General features: G+C 42.6%; 1 protein-coding gene across 2 annotated transcripts in view; it reads left to right on the top strand.

Moving 5' to 3' along the window:
• Myof (myoferlin) overlaps positions 1-24,587 on the top strand; it is a 156,330-nt gene that overhangs the window by 9,695 nt on the left and 122,048 nt on the right. For both annotated transcript variants that reach the window (XM_076835349.1, XM_076835348.1), the window contains exons 2-3: positions 10,105-10,160; positions 12,799-12,890. In XM_076835349.1, coding sequence (XP_076691464.1) covers positions 10,105-10,160; positions 12,799-12,890 — 148 coding nt within the window. The remainder of the gene's footprint in view (positions 1-10,104; positions 10,161-12,798; positions 12,891-24,587) is intronic.

Below are 24,587 nucleotides of genomic sequence, written 5' to 3'. Positions count from 1 at the left end.
TGCCAGACTTATTTCACTGAGCATAATGCCTTCAAGGTTCATTCATGTAGCAGTATCTCTCGGAATATTCTCCATTTTTAAGGTTGAATAATATTCCATTGTAAGTATATAGCACACTTGGTTTATCCATTCATCTGCTGACGGGTGCTTCTACCTTTTAGCTATAACAAATAATTCTACTACAAACAATGGTACAAGTACCTGTGTCCCTGCTTTCAGTTCTTTGGGACATGTACTAACATCCTGAAGAATTGCTCTACTGTTTCCCACAGCTGCAGCACCATTTTACATTCTTACCAGCTGTGTATGCACAAGAGTTCCAATTTCTCCACATCCTTGACAACACTTCTGTTATTTTCTGGTTTTAATAATGGCCATCCTAATGACTGTGGGCATAGCAGATTCTTAGCAACTCTCCACTGTCTTGGACTTTCAGCTCACACTTGCTTTGTTAGCTCTGAGTGACAATGGCTGCAGCGTAGCCGGCCTTTTGAGGTCCATGTGACCAAAGTTGTGCTGGGTACCATAGCACAGCTGAAGGCATGTGGGAAATAGCCTTGGTCCCCTGAAGTACCAGGTCTTTTTGTTGGTCTGGGCTCCTGAGGACAGAGCTGGAACCAGAGTTCACCCTGCTCCTCCCAGAAGCACATTGTGGGGAGATCAGTTTTCCTAAATCAGGTTGCCCTGATATGCTCTCTCTCCTGACATCCTCTACTCCTTTGTGGCTTATTGAATTTACACCGACCCTCTCCGTTAGACCGTAAGCTTTGTGAGAACAGGGCCCATGTCACTTTCCCTAGCACCTGGCTTGATGCCTGGTATACAGTAAATAATCAATAATAAGTTACTGAATGAATGATTGTGGCTCTTCTACTCATTTGGATCAGGGATTCATGGGCCATAGGCACCATATGAGACCAGATCTCTATGCCCACAAACTACAAAACTGATCTTAATTATTTAAGACTTTGGGTTTCCACAGGCTGGTTGGAATCCAAGAGCTGCATCTCAACAAAAGCCAGAAGTCAGAGGAGCCCCAGCCTACCTCTGACCTCGACATAGGCTTTGGTCTCAATTAATGGCATGGAACCTGCAGTGGGGATTTGATCTTCCTCTAAAGGTTATAAAAATAAATAACATGATGTACTTAAGGTGTCCAGACTTAAAGTAGATGTTTATTCTCCCTCCACTTCTTGAAGTCTGCCTCCCTTTGCACGTTGCCAAATGAAAAATTAGTGCCCCGGGTTATGTGCTAAAGAAATAGAAAGATTACAAATCCTAGTGAGGGTAGCCATACAGGACCTTTAAGCTCCTGTAAAGGGTGAAGCTGTAAGTCTGGAAAAGAGGTCTAGACTGGGTTCACATTGTGTCTAAACAACTAGTCAGTTTGGTGAAAATAAAACAGACTTTTTTTTAAAAAGCTTTATTCACTAATCACTTTCTATATGTGGAAGATTATTAGAGCAACATGTTCAAAAGAACTTCCTATGATGGGGGAAATGGTCAAGATCTGCCCTGTCCAATGTGGTAGCCACTAGCCACATGTGAATATTGATCACTGAAAGGTGGCCACTGTGACCAAGAGACTGAAAATTTAATATTAGTTTTAATTAATTTTAATGCACATAGCCACATGTGCTTATTGAAGACCTAAGCAGGCAGCACAGATAGCAACAGACAGCCACAGCAGCCCAGTCCAGGCTGCCCACTCACTGTGGACCTCACTTGCCTTATCTGTAAAACAGAGTGGGTAATAGTCCCAACTGCAAGCAAGGTGCAGGGATTGGCATGAGTACAGTAAGCACAGAGGAAGGTCTACGCAGTTATTTTGATCTTCTAGAGACTATGGGCTAGATGCACAACCCGTGTAATAACAATTACTTGGTCTTCCACCATTTATTCAGCTCTTACTCTGCGCACACACCTGCATGTAGTACCTAACCCTCATTTCATTCTTAGGAAGAAGGTGTTGTTTTATCACCATTTTTCCTATTGGGGAGCTGGGGCAGAGACAAGGCAGGGTTTTACTAGATTCCAGACTGTATTTGCAGAGCTCAGGATGAATGAGGAGATGGCACAGTACCTGGACCACAACCACCGAGTCAAGTGAATGCTTCCGCCCCCTTCACTGATAGAGTTGCTCAGTGTGGGGGACATTTGGATCCAGTCTGCAGGAGGAAGAAAGTGCACCAAGAACAAAAGAATTCTATAAAAAGAAAAGAAAAACAAAACCCAACCCTCCTGGGCTGAGCTTGCCACAGGGTAATGAAACCTTTACGACTTGCAGTGACTCAGAGGCTCAGAGGTGACATAGCTTAGGAGTGAATCAGTTCCGCTGGTAATCACATTTGAGCCATTTTATCAGTGGGAACTAAAAACCTAACAGTGTATGTAAAGTATTAAAATTCTAATATTTAACTGTCAGGATGAGGTGTCATTTCATTTTACCTATTTGCTGGTTTGTTACCTTGATCATCTTTTTCATCCTAATAGTAAAGCTTAGAAATTGGAAAAAAAAAATTTCCCTTATCTTTCTTTCTTATGCAAATAACATAAAAAATTATAATTTTTGCTTATCCTTCCTCACTGTCTGAATTCACTGCCTAGCTACTTCCTGTCTCTCTCCCTGATTTGTGTTGTTGCTGCTTTCTCCTTTCAAACATGCATCCATTCAAAAAGCATTGATGGAGTCTTAGGCACAAGCCCCAGGAATTTAACCCAGGGACGCCCAACCACTGAGCCACATTCTCAGATTTTTTTTCTTTTTTTTTTTTTTTAATTTTTGAGGCAAGTTCACTCTAAATTGCTTAGGGCCTCACTAAATTGCTGAAGCTGGCTTCAAACTTGTGATCCTCTTGCCTTAGCCTCTGAAGTCACTGGGATTACAGGCATGCACCACTGCACCTGGCTGAGCTAGACACCTTATGATGGCTTCCCACAGTGACATGCTTTGTGAAAGTCACCCCTCTCAGAGCCCTTACATTGTGTAAAATCTTTTCATGGGATTGATCTTCCCAACACCAGGTGGTGATGAAGACAGGTATTTATACCCCTTTTTCAGGTGAGTGTATTGAGACTCAGAAAGATCAAGGGAGGTCAAAATTGCATAGCCCACAAGACGCAGGGAATACACTGAACCTGGGTCTTGAGATTCTTAGTCCAACACATTTTCCCACTGCTTAGAAAAATGCATGGCTCACTTTCCCTGTGCTTGATGTCTCTCTTGCTTTAGTTCTACCCTCTGTCCCTGCCCCAGGCTCCACTGACAAACCACAGCCCACAAACACTCCTGACTCCCAGCACTCCCGCAGGTTTTCAGCAAACAACCAGCTCACTAAAGAGCCCAGAGGTCAAAGCCACTTACAGCATAGGAGGGAGGTCTGAGGAGAGTGGAATAAAACTGCTGGCAATAGCGAAAATCCTGTTTAACAAGATTATGAATTACGGAATGTCAGCATCTTAGGCCCAGGACACATGGAGCTCGTCCTTTTCTGCTTAGAAGGGATGGGATCTAATTTACAAGATTTTTCACTCGTTCTTTGCTTTCAGAATTATTTTGTGTGACTGTTGAATTTTCTCTTGATACCACCTTTTAGAGGAGGGGCGGGCAGAGGGCTGGAACCTCCTCACGGTTGTCTGATGGAAGCCGCTGCAGGTTGTGCTTCTAACCCAACACATAGCAATGTCCCTTGCACCCTGGGCCCTTTCTTGCTTTCTCACTTGATCCTTTCTCTGCCAGTGGACTTTTTAATCCCCTTTTTATAGGACGTTCAGGCCTAGAAATGCCTTCTGGACCTCATCTCCTCTGTGGAGTTAGCGAATTTGCCAAGAACCAGCCTTAATTCATTCTCTATAAATTAGGTCTCAGAAACATGCCACCAGAAGCTGGAGTGGCTAGGAGTCTCAGGAAGCAGAACGCCTACATTCAAATTCTGGCTTTGTTTCTTGATAGCAGGTGGCTCTGGACATGCAACTTAACTTTATTATGCCTTGAAATAAGAATAATGATAATAGGTGACATCTACCAAGCCCTTAGAGGAGTGTGAGGCAGATTACAAGTCCTATATATGGTAGCTATTATTCCTGGCATTAGATACCAATTTTTATTAATGAATAAATCTGGACATAGGAAGTAGTCCAAAGTCACACAGCTGATAATGACTGAAAAAGCCACAGGTCGCCCTGGACCCTCAGCCTACAATGGCAGTTAAGAGGACAGGTTGGTAAATGAAGCAGACTTGGGGCTAAAAATCGACTCTGCCACTTAGTAGTTCTGTGATCTTGGAGCAAATCAGTTAACACCACTGAACCTCGATCTCTTCATCTGTTAAATGGGCATGCTGACACTTCCCATGTTTAAAGTACCTGGCCCAGAACGGATGCTCACATACAAGATCATCACCGCAGCAGCCAATTCAGGTGTCTGGCTCCACCTGAGCCCTGCAGGTGGCACAGCCAGGATGGAACTGCTCCCTAGGGTTGGCTTTCAGGGAATAGCTTCCATGGTCTTTCAAATTGACAGGCCTCACTGCAGTTGCCTTGGAGGATCTGGGTTTGATTTGAGAACTGCTCTCCTGGAAGGGCATCTCCAGAGGCCAGTGGGGCATGGGGTGCAGAAAGGGGAGCAGGAACCTCGCCTGCCTCTGCTTGGGCGTTCCTGTGTATCAGCGCTATCAGCAGCTGCTAAAGAAATGTACAAAACAGCCTTTCTTTGTATCATGGTTCCCACTTGGCCCAAATGTTTTTCTCCTGGAACCCGTTTGGCAACATCGTTCCAAAGCATTGGAGCAGACAGGATTGGAAAGCGTAAAGTCAGAAACACTACTCCAATAGGTTCCCCTGGGTAGTCCACATGACTCTGTGCCCTTCCCCTCCCCTGTCCCTCTCAAGTCCTGAAGGATAAGACATCTCCTGCTTACCCTTCCCAGATCCGTCTCTGGGCCCTAGTTATTCTGGAAATTACCCCATGGTCATGGCTGCCAGGCTATCTGCCAGGGAGGATGTCACTGCCCACATGCCAGCTGCCCCAGGCAGCCTCTGAGGTCTGGAATGGAGCCACATGGAAATTATTCCATTAGGGCAGTCCCTGCCTCACTGGGCACACCCTGTTATACAATAGGGAACCCTGCAGTATGCAAAACGGGGCTGCCCTGTTGCCATAATGAGAAATCATCTAATAGCTCATTTGTTTAGTGCTTTCTGTAGGCCGGGGGTTGAGCACTTTGTATTCAAGCTCTAACTTAATCACGAAAGCAACCATGGTCACAATACTTAGTGAATTTGTAAAGTCCAATTCACTCAAATCATGGAGAAACTACTATCTAGTAAGCATTGGCTGAGGGCCGGGGGTGGATAACAATATTAATACAATATAGTCCCAGTCTTTAAGGAGTAACTGCCTAGCCTTAATCTTCCAATGCTGGAAACTGCTCTGTGTCTCTTATCTGCCAGGTTTGAATTCCAGCTCTGTCACTTCCTAGCTGGGATAAGTTACTGAATCTCTCTGTGCCTTGGTTTCCCCCTTTGTAACTGGGCATGATCATCATAGAACTTACATCTTAGAGTTGTTGTGAAGATTAAATGAGATAACTCATGGAAAGTACTAGGAGCTCTGACTGGTTCAGAGCACTGAATAAATGCTAGCCACGTGTGGATGGGCTTCAGGGGGTCTGTGAAATTTTAGGCAAATGGTGGATGAATTGATGTGTGACTGTTCATCTCTCAAAAGAAAGAGGCCTTGACCTTGGAACCTGAAAAAGGTGAAATACTCCTGACATCAAGTACAGATGCAAGGCTGATCCTGGAGACCTGGTTGATTCACTTCACCTACTGAGGAAGGCTTTGAAAACAGCACCCGCTTCTTCTCCTTGAGCCATTTCAGAAAGACACCACAATCTAACCACTCAGGACTTGGGGACACCTCCCGAGGTTCATGTCGCACTAAACTTGGAGGACACTTTAGGTATTATCTCATCTAACGTCACTAGTTTACACATAAGAAGTCTGAGCTGGTGATTGAGTCTTACTTCTTCCAAAGATAATAGCTCAAAAAATGGAGAGTTCACTGATTTCCAAGTCCAGTCAAGAGAGGTGGGCCAACACCTGTCCTTTTCCCTTCAGGATTATCAGAATCAGTAGGATATGGTGTATTTGAAAGGATATAAAAATGTGTTACCACTGTAGGTGTTATTATTTCCATGGGCTCCTGCTGTTATTGGTTAGGTTAGACAGGATTCTCCAGAGAACGAATAGAATGCATGAGTGTGTGTGTGTGTGTGTGTGTGTGTGTGAGTGTGTGTGTGTGTGTGTGTGTGTGTGTGTGTGTGTAGAGAGAGAGAGACAGAGAAGGGAATGGGCTTCTGTGGGGACTGGCAAGTCTGAAATTTGTGGTGCAGGCCAGCAGTCTGGAAACTCAGGCAGGGTTTCTATGTTAATGGTGTTGAGGTGGAATTTCTCCAGGAAACATCAGCTTTTACTCTTAAGGTCTTTGACTGTTTGAATGAGGCCCACCTACATTATAGAGGGAAAATCTCTTACTGTAAGTCAGCTGATGGTAAAGTGTTAGTCACATCTCCACATCATAGCTGGCCACCTGGCATAGAAGTGGCAGTTAGTCTTGGGAGACCTGAACTGCAAGGCTCTTGTATACTGTCTGGTTGGTGACCAGCAAAGGAAAGGGCTCCGTGAAGAGGGTGAATTGGCTGTTCAGTCCCCTGGGGACCTCATTCACTGCATTTAGGTTAATCACTGCACTGTTGACCTTCACAGAACCTAGTGAGAGGCAGGCGTAGCTAATCAGAAAACAGGAAACGCCCCGAAGAATGCCCTCAGTCTTGGTCCAAAGTTTCTGCATTTGAGTCAGTTGTTTTGTTCAGGGCTGTAAGTACTTAATTCCTTTCCATCCTTTCCATCGGAAGGAACAGTCATCTTAATAAAATTAGAGGTGGCGGCAGAGGAGGTAGGTGATGCAGAGAAGGGAGGAGGGTTTCCTGTGGTTAATCAGATGTTTGGTGCCTGCATCTTTGACCTTGAAGCATTTGACCAATCAAATAATTGAATAATAGTAATATCTGACTCTGTGGCTGCTGATAAGGAACTAATTCATCATTTTTTTTTGTTTGCTAACTTTTTTTATGTGTGAGAATAGGATTTTAATAAAAGACAATGCGTTCACTTTTTTAATTCTAATCAGAGACTCCTCTTTGGAAGGGTTTGGGCTGGGTTTCCCCAGAAGGGGAGAAGCTCACACTAACTACTTACTTTTTCCTTTCTAGTCAAGGAAATAGGAGTGTGCAGGGGGCAAATATAAGGGCTTGGAGTGAGACTAGACCTGGTTAGAGGGCTTCCTCCTAGCCCTATGATCTTGGGCAAATTACTTAACCATTTTGGACTCACTTTACTTTGAGTCAGTTGTTATCTGCAAACTGGAGATAATAACAGTGCCTACCCAACAGGTTTGCTAGAAGGAATAAGTGAAATGAGGCATGGAAAGGGCTTAGCAAAGCCTGGCTTACAGTGAGCATCCCCTAGAAGGTAAGACCTTCAGCAGCAACACCCGGCACCTAGTGCCTGGAGCTACAGGAAGTTGCTCCTTAGTAGCTCCACCCAGTCTGTGGTCAAAGGCTTCTGCTGAGACTTGACTTCTCCCTTTTGTTCTTAATACAAAACTGAATCATATGTTCAGGAAATGTATTAAGAGTTGTTGGCAACTGGGTTTTTATCATTGAATTATGAATTTATTGAATTTTCTGAAGCCCATACTCTAATATCCTCCTCTTTTAAGTGACTCCTATCAGTCAAATGAAGCTTAGTGGAAATTTAAGACTTCACAGTATGACCATTACCTCTCCTGCAGCCCTCTACCCCTTTCCACAGCCAGTTGTGTGTGCAGAGTCCCCAGAGGTAACCAACTCTCCCCTCCTCCACAGCTAACCCACCCACCTGGTGGCCTCTATCTGGAATGAGCTTTTCTTCTTAGATCTGCGTTTTCAATCCCTCCTTGTCAGTCACTCCCAAACTCCGCCTCTGCTTCCTTGGTACCCAGGTTGGATACATAGTTTACTACCTTCACCTTGATGGGAATTTTTGGATTTGCCCATTTCTCTCTTTGGACCTTGAAGGTCCAAAGACCTTCTTTATGACTTAGTTCTCAGCCACCAGTCCCTGGTTAATGGTACCATTTTATGCTTGTTGAATGCAGGGATTCCTAACCTTTTTCAAAGGTCACTAACTCACTTGAGAATCTGTGAGAACAGTGAGTTCTCTCCCCCAAAAAACTCAGAGGCAATATTTTGTATATTAGAACAAATACTCTTTAGAGAGTTTCATGATGCCCTGAAATCTGTTCATGGGCTTCCCTGTGGTCACTGCCCAAGAATCCAGGTTCCTTACATATATTATATGAACATATTGCATTATCCAATGTTCTGGATAGTGTTCTCCAAAGAGGTGCTGTGGTGTGTGGAAAACCCTCAGGTATTGGAGCCAGAGAGGTGTAGTTTCAAAATCTGACTGTTTCCCATTAATTGTGTCATCTTAAGCAGGTTGACTGCTCTTGGTTTTCTTGTCTGTAAAATGAGGGTGACCTTGAAGGTATCATAATGGATAGACACTGCAGTAGACGCACAGCCTGGCACCTAGAAATGATTACTTAGATGGAGTTACTACAATTATGTGGAGAAATCATTTTGCCCAATTCCACTGTAGTTAAAAATTCTTTGCATGGCTCCTCTTTCTCTCAAGAACATGGTCTCCTCCTGTAACCAGAGGAGAGAAGAGTTTATGTCAGATGAGAAGAGAGATGGGTGGGTCTAGTATGGAAGTGTGGGAGGGATAATTTCTGGACAGCTTACAGGTGGCAGCAGAATCAAATCCAGTGAGAGGCCCTGTTGACCTCATAGACAGACCACAGTTGGAACTAGCCAGTGAGGTCTAGGCACGAGCCCATGAGTAGGATCATGCTGAAGCTTAGAAAGGGAAGCCCATTGGACTATATGATGCCCACTCAAGTGGAAAAGTTAATGCTTAGCAGAGTGAGGGTCATGACTCATGGCCTTGCAATGTTGAGGTCTTGGAAGAATGAGGTGGTTAGTCCCACAGACAGCTGGGAGCCAAAGCAATGTGACATTCAGATGAACAAAACCAACTGCCTCCTATACTCCACAGTGGCAGAGGGGAAGCAATGGCCCAAGCATGGTTCAAAGTGTCACCACTGATGTGACACTGCCTGGGTTCAAATCCTAGTCTTGCCCCTGACTGATAGGTGATTTTGAATATGGTATTTTAACTTCTCAGTGTCCTTAGCTGTGAAAGGGGAGTGACAACAACAATGGTATAATATATACCATTTTAAGAAAATAGAATAATACTTCTAGCATCTGTCATGCAGAGATTAGCTTTTATTTTGGTAAATCTTTTAGAGACAGGCTCCCAGGGCTCCCAAGAGAAGCCCTTGCTCTTTGGACTTTGCTCCTAGGAAACTTGAAGCACTGGCTACATTTACTTATTTACTTCTCTAGTAGGGTCAGGAGTAAAATGATCCCCATATCCATCATGCTGGTCCTAGGTAGTGCTCCTCTTCTAATTCCCTTGATTTCAGGCCTGTGGGAGGAGTCCTATCTCATCTTTAAGCTGTGTTGAGGTTTTGTAACTCTGGAAGTCAGGAAGTGTTTGTTTCGGTCAAACACCCTTGCCACACAGAGCTCAGACACATTTTGAAACTCTGAAACTCAGTCTCCTCATCTATTCAGTGGTGGTACCAGCATCTCAAAGATCATCTCTGTTGGCTTCTTTCTGCAGCAGGCAGGAGATGCAGAGGCCCCAGGAGACCTACTTGAGGGAGGAGCAGAACATCACAGCACTCCATGATTTTGAATCCCTTGAAGACCAGGGGATGCAAAAGATGTTTTAAGCCAAAAAAAAAAAAAAAAAAAATGTCATTTCATTGGGAAGGCAGATAGATATCAAGTGGTCCCCATCATGGGCAGATGAATGAGGAAATGTAGGCACATATTAGGCTCTCGGCTAATGTTCTTTGAAGGAATGAATGAATTTTACATGTTCTTTATTTCTCATTGATTGAATGTGTAATTTTTAAATTTGCAGATGAGAAAAAGAAAACAAAGAAAGTCGATAATGAACTCAACCCTGTCTGGAATGAGGTGACTTTGTGATTTTTTTTTTTTTCAACTTTGTTTTAATGAATAAGCTACTTCTTTGGATCAGAAGCTAACTCTTCCCTTTGGAAAGAGAATTTCCACCCTATCACTCCAGCTCCCCTTCTTTCCCCAAGACAGTAGCACACTTCAAAGAGGTTGGTCCACCAATGACTGTCTCCTGCATGGGGTGGTGTGGTGAGCTAAACCTGGACTGGGAATCAGGAGGGATGATGTCTCTCCTGGCTCAGCCGGGAGCTTGCTGCGTGAATATGGTCCACTTCTGTGGCAAGGGGGAGGACTAAATCATCTCCAGAATCTCAGAAAAAAAAGCTCATAATTAAAAACATATCTGTGTATGATTAATCAAGAGCATATCACATGATACTTTTTGTGTATCTAGCTGAGTAATGACGTTGATTTTTTTTATATTGAAAAAAGTGATGTATACTTAATATAGAAATTTTGAAAACTTCAGGTGAACATTATAAAATTAACTTTGATCCCACCCTCTAGAAGCAAGGAGGTAACATCTGTGTGTATCAATAAGTGTTTTTGAGTAAATACAGTTAATGAAATATGACTTCTGAATTACAAACTATCAAATACAAGTTCCTATCCTACTTTTTCTTGCTATTGTATCCCAAGCATAAGCTTATATCATTCAATTCAAAAGCATTTTTAATGATTAGGTAATATTCTATTGAAGGGATATAATATAACTTATTTGTCCATTCCCCACCCCTCTGTTGACTTTATATCTATTTTCTAAATGGTTCTGTGTTTAGTATTTTCATAGATATGTGAAATTTTTTATTTTTCCTACTGAGTAGGATTTTCCTACTCTGACTAATTTTTCAAAAGTTGATCACCAGCACCATTGTTTATTTCAAAAGCTGGGTCCAACCTCCCTGCACAAGATCAGTAATAAATGTCTTTGTTGGTTTCACTGAGTCACCAGGCTATAAAAACTTCCCCTCCACCCACTCTGGATCCCTTCTTCCCCCAACTAGTCTCACTATCTCTCCAAGACTAGGGGAGCATGCTATCACAGAATGAGATAAAGATGAAAGCTTCTTACTGCCTATCTGGAAAGCCCTGCTTGCCTCAGGCATGTTGCAAGGGAAGTCCACATCTCTGTGATTTCACAGGAACCCAGAGCAGCCAAGTGGACCCCCAGGTGCCACAAGAACAAGAGACCTGCCTGGTTGGTCACTGTGAGTCCCTAGCACTTGACACAGAGCTCCAAGAATAGAACAAAGACAAAATATGTTTATTCTGTGTGTTTTTATTGCTTCAGGTTTTGAATCATCCTGACATGTTTATTTTTAAGCTCAATCCACATGACCAGTGGCAGAGAGATGGGTTGTCATGTGAACTGGCATGTCTTCTACAGACTTCTTCCATCTCATTCCATTTTGCTTTCAGCATGGTTTTTGGTTTTGTGTTTTTTTGCTCATATTGCAAATTTACTTATCAAGTAAACTTTCCAATTACATTTTATAACTGAAACTAAACCCAAATGAAATGCCAACCTCAAGCCCGTGGGGATTGGTGTATGTGTTCTCATGTGAGATACAACACAACTTTTCCTTCCATTCCAAACCCACTACAAAGAGCCTCAAACCACTATTTGATTTATTTAATGTATTTATTACCTAGCCAATCAGAGGCATCAATGGTGCTCTCCCGATTTTCTTTGCACTTTTATTAGAAAGCAATCCATTGCTTTTATTTATTTATTTTTAATTTTCTTTTTTTTTAATTAATTTTTGTTGTTGGTTGTTCAAAACATTACATAGTTCTTGATATATCATATTTCACACTTTGATTCAAGTGGGATATGAACTCCCATTTTTACCCCGTATACAGATTGCAGAATCACATCAGTTGCACATCCATTGATTTACATATTGCCATACTAGTGTCTGTTGTATTCTGCTGCCTTTCCTATCCTCTACTATCCCCCCTCCCCTCTCCCCTCCCCTCTTCTCTCTCTACCCACTCTACTGTAATTCATTTCTCCCCCTTATATTTATCCCCCTTTCCCCTCACTTCCTCTTGTATGTAATTTTGTATACCCCTGAGGGTCTCCTTCCATTTACATGCAATCAATCCATTGCTTTTAAAACAGGAAACTTGGAAAGATCTTGACTACAGCATTGACCACAGTGGAACTTCAAATAAGGGGCTTATATACTTTAGAAAATGCTTTCTTAGATTATTCCTCTTCCTTGTGTGATAATGATATAATTAAGACCAGAAAATCACTTTAAAATAACCTTTGAAGAAAGTATTTTCACAGATAATATTCCATCTTATTCTTGCAACAGCTGTGGTAGGTGTTAAGTCCAGTTCTGATCATGAGTCAGGGGTTCAGTGACCTGTCTGAAGCCACAGAACCGAGGACATGGGAAAGTTGGAGCCACCTGCAGGTTCTCTGAGTGGAAGGCTGATTTGAGTCTCATACCCCTCAGCGGCCTCCAGGCATAGAATTCAATAGTTTCTACCTAATTATACAATTGAGTAATTCGAGACACTGCTGTGGATGAAAATATTTTCCCAACAGGCAATACTGTGCATTTTATTATGTTCTTTTTTGCTCTCAACAGCCTTTTTATTTTCATAACCTTTATGTGAACAGATTTTGGAGTTTGACCTGAGGGGTATACCATTGGACTTTTCATCTTCCCTTGGGATCGTTGTGAAAGATTTTGAGACAATTGGACAAAATAAGTAAGTTACTTTCAACAGTTTTTTTCATTCTGCATATCATCTCAATATTGTTCATTTTGTTGACAATCACACTTGATAATATTTCCAATGTAATATAGTGCTTTAATTCCATGTTCCTACTCCCTTATGAGCCAATATCAGATATGACTAATCAATCACAGCACTTTTTTTCCAATGACTGAAGTATATCAAAGAGTCTGCGAACACCATGAGTCTATCCTGCAACTTCTTTGTTAACTGTACATAGTTGCTTCTCACTTTGGGTTGTTTATCTGAGCTGTGGCTATATTGGCCACAACACCAATTCTTCCTTCTTCTGATTATGTGTTGCCTATATACATCATTATACTGTATCTTTCAGATTCATATGGGAGTTGTCATGGTAGTGCCCAGGGTGACACCAAGGATTGTCTTCTGGGTAAATTTGGGTGGGGAAGTTCCAACACTGGTCCCCCTGAGACAGAATGACCTTATTAAATTCAAACCAGTCCTGGAGCTGTACTTTGGTCACGTAGACTTAGAACCTAGACTTATTACCAGTTCAAACTAACCAAGTTCTCAGGAAACTAATACTTATAACCAGAATACCTACTTGTTGTTTTGTAATGGGAATCAATTGCCTGATGGGTGGGCGTGGCTACCCTCTGATTCATGAATTTTTTTTTCAAGCCATACTACATGATAAGCTAGATTACTCTGTATCCTTGATTGTAAGTATCATGGTTCATAAGATGTGCTATTAAATTAATAACAGGTTTGGGAAGAGACAAGAGGATGAATATTTAATACCTACATCAATTGTAAGAAGCATTTCAGTTTTTTATAATTAGTGCATTTAAAAATGCATGTCTTATGGGCTGGAGTAGTGGCTAGGTGGTAGAGCACTTGCCTGGCATGTGTGAGGCCCTGAGTTCAATCCTCAGCACTGCATATAAATAAATTAATTAATTAAATAAAAGATCCATTGACAATTGAAAATATTAAAAAATATGCACGTCTTAGTTCAGGCACATTTGGTACAATCAGAAGGCTGTAATGAGAGCAATAAAGTAGGATGAGTTAGTTGAGTTAGAGTGACCATATGGGGCTGGGGATGCGGCTCAAGCGCCTGGCATGCGTGCGGCCCGGGTTCGATCCTCAGCACCACATACAAAGATGTTGTATCCGCCGAAAACTAAAAAATAAATATTAAAAACTCTCTCTCTGTGTGTCTTTAAAAAAAAAAAAATAGAGTGACCATATGCTCTAATTTGTTTGGGGCAGTCCTGTTTACTGTCGAAGCTCAAGGATTAATAATGTCCCTTTTGCTGTCAACAGTAGGTTGGTTTGGACAGGAAATCAGGTGGTCACCCCAATCACTGGGGTCTTCCACTTAAGGGTATCAAACTCAGCCTGGTCAGACCTCTGCTCCCTAGAAAGTACACTGATAGAAACTGTCGTGTTTGTCTTTGATGTGATCCTTTCTTCTGTGCTCAGTTGCGGCCAATGCCCCTTGTGGCTGATTTTGTTTTTTCCCTTAAACTATACATTCTGGAAAGTTCTTGTCCCATCAATCTTACAACGAAAACTACTCTAGCTTTTTAAGGTTATATTGCATATCTCAGCTTTGAACCATTATGTGATTTTTTTTTTTTTAAATCTCCCACCCCAAATCTCAGAAGACAGTTTTATTTCCCATATTTCAAAGTTCTGGGGAAGTGGGCACTAGAGCCTCACAGTAATCTCTAATTGTTACTAATAATAGTCTTTTCTCTTCTTTGCTTTCCTCTTTCTGAGAATGGAACCACTGTTGATATTCTAGGTCAGCCCTCTCCAATAGAATATAGGACAGAGTGTACATGCAACTCAAAATTTTCTAGTAGCCACACTGGCAAAAATAAAATGAAAACAGGTGAAATTAATAATAATTTTTGTTCATTTGTTTGTTTGTTTTGGTAGTTTTAGGATGGAACCCAGGGTCTCACCCATGCTAAGTCACTGAACTACATACAAACCCAGCCCCTAATATTTTTAACCTAGTATATAAAAAATATTATCATTTCTACATGTATCCATATTTTAAAAATCATGTAAGATATTTTACATGCTTTCTTTTCCTTATTAAGTCTTTGAAATCTAGAATGTGTTTTACCCTTATAGCACGTCCAATTTGGACAACCCATACTTCAAGTTCTGCATAGACACATGTTTGGAGGCCACCATATTGGATTGGCTAGTTCCATACCACTGGGCTCAAAACTCAGACTTCTCTGGATCCTCTCCCTTTTGCTTCTTGTCTAATATGTTTCCAAATCTTATGTTGCCTTCCTTTCTGTGATCTGTGCCATGTGTTTTTATCCCTGCCCATCGCTGGCAGTCTGGTTCAGATCTCCACCATTTTGTGCCATGGCTATTTAGCATGGTAGCAGAACCTAGTGGTCTGCCTCCCAGCTCCCATCTGTCTTCAGCTAAGTCCTTGATTTCCTGTAGGTTACACATTTGAGGGAAAGACAAAAACAAATAAAATAAATATGTACCTAGTCAGGTATACTGTGAAGTGCTATGAGCTTAGGAGGAAGCTGTTATATCTTACAAAGAAGAATAAAGCAGAGTAAAAGGTTAGAGAGTGATTGAGGGTAGGAATCAGGGGGGTTGCAATTTTATATGAAGTGCTGACAAGATTACATTTAAGCAGAGACCTAAAATGAAGGAATGAGCTGTGTAGCTCTCTGGGGGCAAATAATATTCTAGGCAGCGAGAATGGCAAGTACAAAGGCCCGGAGGCAGGAGAATATTTGAGAAACTTGAAGAGTCCAGTGAAGTTGAAACAATGAGCACAAAGGGGTGGAGTTGGGGGAGGATATGAAGTCAGCAAAGCTATGACACCCATGGCTTTGTGAGCCCAGCATGGGCTTTGGATTTCATTCTCAATGGAATGGAAATTGGGACTCCAATAAAAGGTTTTGAGTATGGTCTGACTTACATTTATAAAGGGTCATTCAGGCCTTGTATGTAGAGGCTGGATACAGGAACTAGTTAGGGAAGAGGGGAACTAATACTGGGAGCCCATTAGAAATTTATTTTACACCACATGGAAACAGTGGGGCGCTGGGATGATGGCAGCGATGAGGAGAGGACAAGCCCCCAGCTGGGCTCACTCTGGCACCCTTTCAGGTGCTGTGTGCGTTTCTGGAGAAAGAGCTGATGTGCAGTTGCTCTGAACCTGGACATTTTTCTTTCTAATTCTGAACAATAGCAAAAAATACTATCGGTTCTGTTGTAAGAGGATCCTTCTAAAGTTTAGGACTCTGCATCCTGGAGAGACACCACAATGTCTGCTGAGCACAGAGACCAAATGAGCATGTGGTCACTAGGGTGTTACGATGACGGAGGAATTTTTAGGTGTAGCTGAAAAAGGTAAATTCTAGGCAAAATATAAAGTAGATTTCCATCACTCTTTCAATATTTCCCTCCCCAACCCCTCTGCCTCCCACTGACTTTTCCTGGGCACCCAGTGTCCTTATTTTCCAGGGCTTCCTTGGAGATACCTGCTCAGCCTGCTCTCTGAGCCATGCCCAGCACTCTCTGCCAATTGCCTTTCCCAGAAAAACTCACTTGTCCTTGGTCCAGCCTTCAAGGTCCTGTTTTAAGGTGCTGAGAAGTCAACCTGGGGGAAGGTGTAATGGTTGCTAATAGTTAACTGTGTGATTTTTTTCCCCACAAACACTGGCTTTTGGACTGAAGCCAGTCACTTACCTGGAGAGGTAAACAAAACAGGACTTGTAGGCCCTGTGGCAGGGTCGCTGGGGCAGGTGTTTTTTGCTAAGAGATTTATTCTCTGTTCTGCAAATTTCACTGCATAGTGAAAGCCTGGCCCCAAGTCAGCTCTGTGATGACGAACAGAGCGTGATGGCACTATCACTCTGTCACCTCTGTTTTTACTGTACCAAACAGAATGCCCCCATCATCAGAGGGGTATCATGCCCTTTGGCTTTGTTTCCGCCAACTGAACACTATATAGACTTTGGCCAAATTACCTGTGCATTTTAGAAAAAAAAAAAAAAAAAACCCTCTAGGAATAAGATATATGTTTGTCTGAAATATTTGTGCAGGTTGGCCCTTTGGCTCCAGATTGTCTTCTTGGCTTTTCTGCTAAAGATTTGGCCTTGAGGTCTCTGTTGACTGTCAATATGGGAATGCTTCTGTCACCTGAAAGCCTGGGGTGGGGTGAAGCATTTTTCTTGCATCTTAAGCAATGTCCTGCTTGCTGATTTGCCTGTTGCCATGGAGACTGGCTGCTGCAAACACTTCTCTCACTTGGCATCTGTTTGCCTGTCAGCAAACAGGGCCAGCGGCCTGGGTTGGCCTGTGCACCATGGCTACACCTTGGACAGATTGGTCCCGGGTGGTCCCTGCACTCACAGCCCTGGAGCGGTGGCACTGCCCCTTCTCAGGTGCCAGGGGCCAGGTGGGTTGTTCAGTGCCACTGCTGCTGTCTCTCACTTTACAGTTATCCAATCAGCTTTGCAGACTGAAGAAGGGTGACAGAAGAGTCGGAGGAGCTTCTTGATCACATGATAAACAAAAATGATATTTTTAGCTATAATGTCAGAGGGCAAGAATTTTCCCAGTGACTGAAGAATGAGAGTCCCCTTAGCAGACAAGGCTGTCACTTAGGACTAACCTATTGACTCATCTTCACACACACCCTCTGACGCAGGTCTGTTTTTCCTCAGAGAGGGTTAGTAACCTGCTCAAGATCATACAGCAGCACATGTGTCAGTCAGGCAGCTCAGGTCCAAGCCCGTGCTCTTGACTTATGTTATACCGGAAGCCTCTGAGCACCAATAGGGACCAAAATGTACATTGAATGGTCAATGATCTCTTTGCTGAAATGGAAGTAGTTTTTTCTTCCTAATTTTGAAAAAAGAAAAAGCCATTAATATCAGAGTATAGGTTCCTCTCCAGGTTAAAATCGGCAAAATTTTTGTTGTGTTGAACAGGAAGTCACATATGCTCATATTCTACATTGGGCATGATTTGTTGAGAGTTTATATCTCATCTCATTTAATTTCACAATGACCTTGAGAAATGGAGAGGAGACTTGAGGCTCAAAGAATTGAGGCTGGGACCCTGATTCCTTGGCACCCTGGCTTTGCTGCAATCCACTTGAACTCCTCAAGAAGAACCACCTTCAGGAGGCTGGACATGTAGGAGTGAAGTGAATGTACAAGTTTGTATGTGTTTGCACACACATGCGTGTGAATGCATGCACATGTGTGCCTGTGCAGGGGAAGAAAAGAGGCACCAAGCAGGGCTTCTGCATGTGCTATTCTTTCCCTCATGCTGCAGTAGATATAAAATCTTCTCACTAGGCCTTAGCATCTCTGATCACCCAGCCCAGAACAGCCCCTCTTGGCTGCTGTCCCTCTCATGCCCTATTTTATTTCTTCAGAACCCTTCTTTCTGCGAAGTTCTAATGAGCATAGGAATGATGTAGGGAGTCTCTGTGGGCAGTTGGATGTTAAGGCTGGGGCTGGGGCTGAGACAAGTATTCAGAGTATGTGTTGGTCTGCACATCTGTATTCAGCTCAGTGTTGGATCTGCAACGTTCTTATCTAGTTACTTCATCTGTTCCTACTTTGCTGGACAGTAAGATCCACACCCATGTTGCTCAATGCTGTACCACCAGTCCTGAGCAAGGGCCTGACATATGGAAGGCTCTTGGTAAATGTTTGTTAAATGAATGAATGAATGAATGCTCTATGATACCACCACATGAATGAAACTTAACATTTAAAAATCACTCCATGGAGAAAATATTTACCACATGCATCTCAGATACAGCACTAATCTCCAAGATATATAAAGGACTCAAAAAACTTAACACCAAAGAAACAAATAACCCAATCAATAAATGGGCTAAGGAACTAAACAGACACTTCACAGAAAAAAAAATATAATCGATCAACAAATATATGAAAAAATGTTCAACATCTCTAGCAATTAGAGAAATGCAAATCAAAACTATTCTAAGATTTCATCTCACTCCAGTCAGAATGGCAATTATCAAGAATACAAGATACAATAAATGTTGGCAAGGATGTGGGGGAAAAGGCACACTCATACATTTCTGGTGGGATTGCAAATTGGTGCAACCACTCTGGAAAGCAGTATGGAGATTCTTCAGAAAACATGGAATGGAACCACCATTTGACTCAGCTATCCCACTCCTAGTCATATACCCAAAAGACTTAAAATCAGCATAATATAGTGATGCAGCCACATCAATGTTTATAGCAGCTCAACTCATAATAGCTAAACTATGGAACCATAGTGCCCTTCAACACATGAATGGATAAAGAAAATGTGGTATATATACACAATGGAATATTATTCAGCCTTACAGAAGAATGAAATTATGGCATTTGCAGGTAAATGGATGGAGCTGGCGAATATCTTGCTAAGCAAAATAAGCCAATCCCAAAAAACCAAAGGCTGAATGATAGTAGAATGAATCGGACATTATTGGCCTATGTGCGTATATATATATGACTACACGACCAGTATGATTCTACATCATGTACAACCAGAAGAAAGAAAAGTTATATTCTATTTATGTATGATGTGTCAAAATGTATTCTACTGTCATGTAAAACTAATTATTACAAAATTGAAAAAAAAAAGTAAATTCTAACAAGGAAAAAAAAATCACCCTATGGCTGTCACATTAGACAGTGCTTCCTGAAGCAAATGAGAAGAGCCTTATGAGTGACTCTGAATGCCTAGCGAGACTGGTTCCTGAGCCACAGTGTGAGGAGAGGGCCTGATTGTCTCCCAGAACTGGAGAGAGACGTGGGGGGGGGGGGGATGACTCTAGAGATGCCCAGGTGGCTCAAGGACCAGGAGGAGAGGGCTACCCAGAGAGAGGGGGACAGAGGGACAGAGACATCCAGAGAGACACAAAGCAACAGAGAGACAGAGACAGAGCTCCCCAGAGATTGGCAGAGAGTTCCCCTTGACTCTTCAGCTGAGGGCTGATCAGTGAGGAAACTATTGATACAGGGGAAAGAGCCACCTGCCAAGAGGCATAGTCCTCGGGACTCGCACAGGACTGGAAATAGTTTATGTTCTTACCACCCAGAGTGGAAAAACCTTGTCATTCATGGAGAAGGATTTTATCTCAGTAATATGGAGGGAAAAAATCCCTGAAATGGCACAGAAGATAACATTAGTAGGTGTGGGAGAGTGAAGAGGCTGTGTATTACATTCCACAGATTCAGGTGCTTGAGCATGAGACGAGGAAGATATAGGAAAGTTCTAAATTGAACTGATGGAGATGAAAATTATAATGTCTGAGATAAAATAACCATAATTAGCTCTCTAAGAGTTTGCATTTCTTGTATTCCTTCCTACCGCATGTTTGTGCTTCTGCATGCAAAACCATCATCCCAGGCATCCACACACACGCAGAGAAGTCAACAACAACATCTGAATCTAAGACACTGTGCATGACATCTGGTATATTGTATGTAAGAAGGAGATAACACAAACCTTAACAATATATCTACAAGGAAAATTATCTAAGTTCTGCATAAGAGGTGTGGGCAAGGGTCCACCTGTTGATCTTGAGATTAGGTGGGATGTTGGTTCTGCTACTTACTGGCTGGGTGAGTCTTGGCAAGTTTCTTCATCTTTATAATGGGGACTATAATACTTCCTCAATAAAAGCTAGACGGAAGGGCCCATCTGATATAATTAAGGAAACATTTTCAATTTCCTGATGAAAACATAATAGCAAATGTTTTTGTGGGTTTACTAAGTACGAGCGATTATGCTAAAACTATTTTACACGTAACCACATTTAATCTTTATGACAACACTCAGTCAGACAGTCGTATCCCCAACTTATTGATGAGAAAAACATGGCTAAGAGAGGTTTGCCAAATGGGACAAGGCCACTCAGCTCTATAAGGGAGAGATCAAGGAATCAATGTACATTTAAATCATCATACACAGAGCCCCAACCCTCCAGGTAAAATCCTTCTCCATGAATGACAAGGTTTTTCCTGGTGAGAACATAAACTAAACTATGTTCTCCTTGTGTGTGTGTGTGTGTGTGTGTGTGTGTGTGTTAAGGTTGAAGACTAGAGTACCAGAATGTGAGAGGACAGCATAATAAACACACAGAGACATATGTAGCAATTAGGGAGCTATAAAATAGAAAGTGAAAGATTAGATTGTGAAATATGGTAACTCCTTGGGCCAAGGTGGTGGTGGTGGTGGTGGTTGTTGTTGTTATTGTTGTTGTTCTTCTTCTTCTAATTATAGAAAACACAGAGTGGTTGAGAATGAAATTAGCTTGCTGGGGTGAATTGTGGTACTACTTGTAAATTTCCATTTGCTGGTATGCCATAGATCTTGTCTTCCAACTTTTATTGCTATTAGTCCCCCTAGTTCTGAGACTCATTCCTGACCTGGCCATGAGTCCACCTGACAGTGGGGTTTATTTAGGTGTCCCCTTCCTCTGCGGGGTGTGGTGAGGAGACAGACAGACACGGCTGCTTTTCTGACTGGAGTAGCTCTCAGGCTGTGTACAAATCTGAATCAGAAGCAGATGTTACTGTGCGGCAGAATTCTCACTTCTTCTGATTTCTTTTTCATTCCATATTTGCAGCAGAGCAACAAAACTATGAAAAGATCATGGCTGGTTAGGGCTGGCTATCTCTGGAGGCTGGAGAGGTTGTACTGCAGTACCTGGGGAGCCCAATTAAATAGCTGAGGTTCTGGGGCATCTTTTACACTCTTGTAAGTGATGGGGACCACATACCCAGAAAAAGATGCCCAGAAAGAGAAAGGAATTTATTTCATAATGACAAGACCTGTAATTCTCTTTGCATTGAGGAAGCTTTGTTTTGTCAGTTATGGAGGATTGAACCTAGGGGCACTTAACTATTGAGTCACATCTCTTGCCCTTTTTATTGATTTTGAGACAGGGTCTCCCTAAGCTGCTTAGGGCCTTCCTGAGGCTGGCTTTGAATTTCCCACCTTCCTGCCTCAGCCTCCTAGTCCCTGGTATTACAGGCATGTGCCATCACACCCAGCTACATAAGATTTTGTTTTATTTTTTGTAGTACTGACTGAACCCAGGGCCTTTCACATGCTAGGCTATGTGCCCTATCACTGAGCTATATATCTGTAGCTTCTAGGAGAGAAAGCTTTTATAACTTGCAAGGTCATTGGACGTCTTCAATGATGTACAATTCATTTATTCATTCTATAAATATTTACTAATGCCTATTCTGGCTCATGAATGACTTTGAGAATTCACTGGGGGAGCCCTGTGTTTTTCATGGAACTAACATCTATTTGGCATAACTACACATCTAGTAATATGAGATGGTGATAAGTGGTAGAAAGAAAATAAAGCAGAGTACAAAGAAAGAAAATGACAGGGTAAGGTGAATGTATGCTATTAGATAGTTTTTTTAAAAAGTTGTTTTTAATTGTAAATGGACACAATACCTTTATTTTATTCACTTATTTCTATGTGGTGCTGAGGATCAAACCCAGTGCCTCACATATGCAAGGCAAGTGCTCTACCACTGAGCTACAACCTAGCTCCTGGGTTGGGTTGTATATTATATAAGGATGATTCTTCTATAATGAAACATTTTATGAGACCTATGACTTGAAAAACTTTATTCAGATTCCAGTAAATTGGATTTCATGAATTTTCAGCTGCTGCTAAAATTTGCCTCTAACTCTGAGGGAAATAAAAGTTACCTCCCAGACAGATTTGTGGTACCCATGGCCCATGAGTAGGGCAGGGGCTATCTGTTATGGGTAAGAGAAAGGGCTGATCTTAAGAACTTGACACAGTGCTTATACAGAAATAGATGTGGGTGGTTACAAAGAGTTCTTGGGTGTTCATTCATACTCGCCTGTCCCCTGTGTGATGAAACACACCCCCCGCCATTGTGATCGGGGCTGGGCCTGGGTTCAGACCTGCTTTCCCTGCAAGTACTGGACTGAGCCACATCCTTCTATGCTTTTTAAAAATTGCTTTTCTAGAATAATGTCGGAAGAAATAATAAAAGGTGGGTGTGAAACACTTGCCATATCATCCTTTTAACCCTTATATTGGTGCCATCAAGTAGAAGCTGTCACTATCACCATTTGCAGACAAGGAAACGGTGGCTCAGTCAAGTTAACAGGTCCACAGCCCACAGAGCACAAGGAGGAGCTGGAGCTGGTCAGGTCTGCCTACCTCCACACCCAGAATCACTATGCTGTGCTGCCCCTCTTACCTCAGAAGGCTCAGGGGCATGAATGGATCAATAAATGCTCCAATGAAGGAAAAGCTATGACTGTGATTGTAATGGTTGAGGGAGCTGGACTGACCCCTCCGAGCCGGCAAGCATGGATTGAGAACACTGAGCCTGACTGAACAGGGGAATTGGCCAGACGGAAATAGCAAAATTAGCCAGGGCATAGTTCTTTTATTTACAAAATACTGAACCAGGTGTGGTGGCGCTCTCCGGTAATCCCAGCCACTCAGGAGGCTGAGGCAGGAGCATGGTAAACTCTTGGCCAGCAGCTTAGTGAGACCCTGTCTCAAAATAAAAAGTAAAAAGGGCTAGGGTCGTAACCTGGTGGTAAAAGCACCCCTGGGTTCAATAGTGATACTGAGTGTCTTTAAGATCCCAGGCATTAGGCTGGTCAATTTGCTCCTTGCAGCCACCAGCTAACGGACACCCACCTGGACACCTTGCTGACTGGGAGCTATTTGGTGAGGAGACCCGTGTTCCCACTCAGCTCTTTCCCCTTGTTAAAGAGATGCGACTTGTGGCAGGAGAGGCAGGGAAAAGGAGAGCAGCTACTGCCATGCAGCCATGGCCTTTGTGCTGGGTCAGTGCTTTTACAACCAGGAAATGGAGTTTGTTGAAAGTATAGAGGAGACTTGTGCACAGCCAGGTTTGGGAATACTTTTGAGGACCAGTGCTCCTCTATTCTCTAAACACCATGCTTGCTTTTATTTATCTTTTTAAATTTTTAGTTATACATGGACACAATATCTTTATTTTGTTTATTTTTATGTGGTGCTGAGAATCAAACCCAGTGCCTCACATGTGCCAGGCAAGCGCTCTGCCACTGAGCCTGACAATTCTGGTATGGAGGGAAGAGGGCGAGCCCAGGGAAGGGCTTCTCATTGGAGAACTGTGCATAGAAAGCCAATCACTGAACGGAACAAACTGCAGTAAACAAAACTCCATCAACCTCTACTCAGCAGGCCTGCAACCCAGTGAGAATCTGCATTATCACGTTGGATGTTTTCAGAACTCCACATGCCCCCCTGTCCCCTGGTCCTGTTTTGCCAGTTGCTTTCTCTACCCCCACCCCTGCACTCACCCTCCTCCTTCCTCAGGCTCCCATTGAAGGTTACTGGTCTAGCTCATTGTTTCTCAGACTTCCTGGGTATAAGAATTATCTAGGGAAAAAGTCTGACTCAGGGTCTTGGGAATCTACAAACGCCCAGGTGATGTTGATGCGGGGAGCTCCAGGGTAGACACATTCTGAGAAACAGCTCAGGAGATAATCCAGAGACTGACAAGGTTGGGATGGGGGGCCAGGAGGTAAGCGGATGGCAGACATAGGCAGATGCTCTTAGATGGGATTTTGCCTTGACAAGGGATTCTTACAGTGTTCTCTGCTGCC

Source organism: Callospermophilus lateralis, chromosome 15, assembly GCF_048772815.1.
Source record: "Callospermophilus lateralis isolate mCalLat2 chromosome 15, mCalLat2.hap1, whole genome shotgun sequence".
Classification (NCBI taxonomy): Eukaryota; Metazoa; Chordata; class Mammalia; order Rodentia; family Sciuridae; genus Callospermophilus; species Callospermophilus lateralis.
This window is presented reverse-complemented; position numbering and strand designations above follow the sequence as displayed.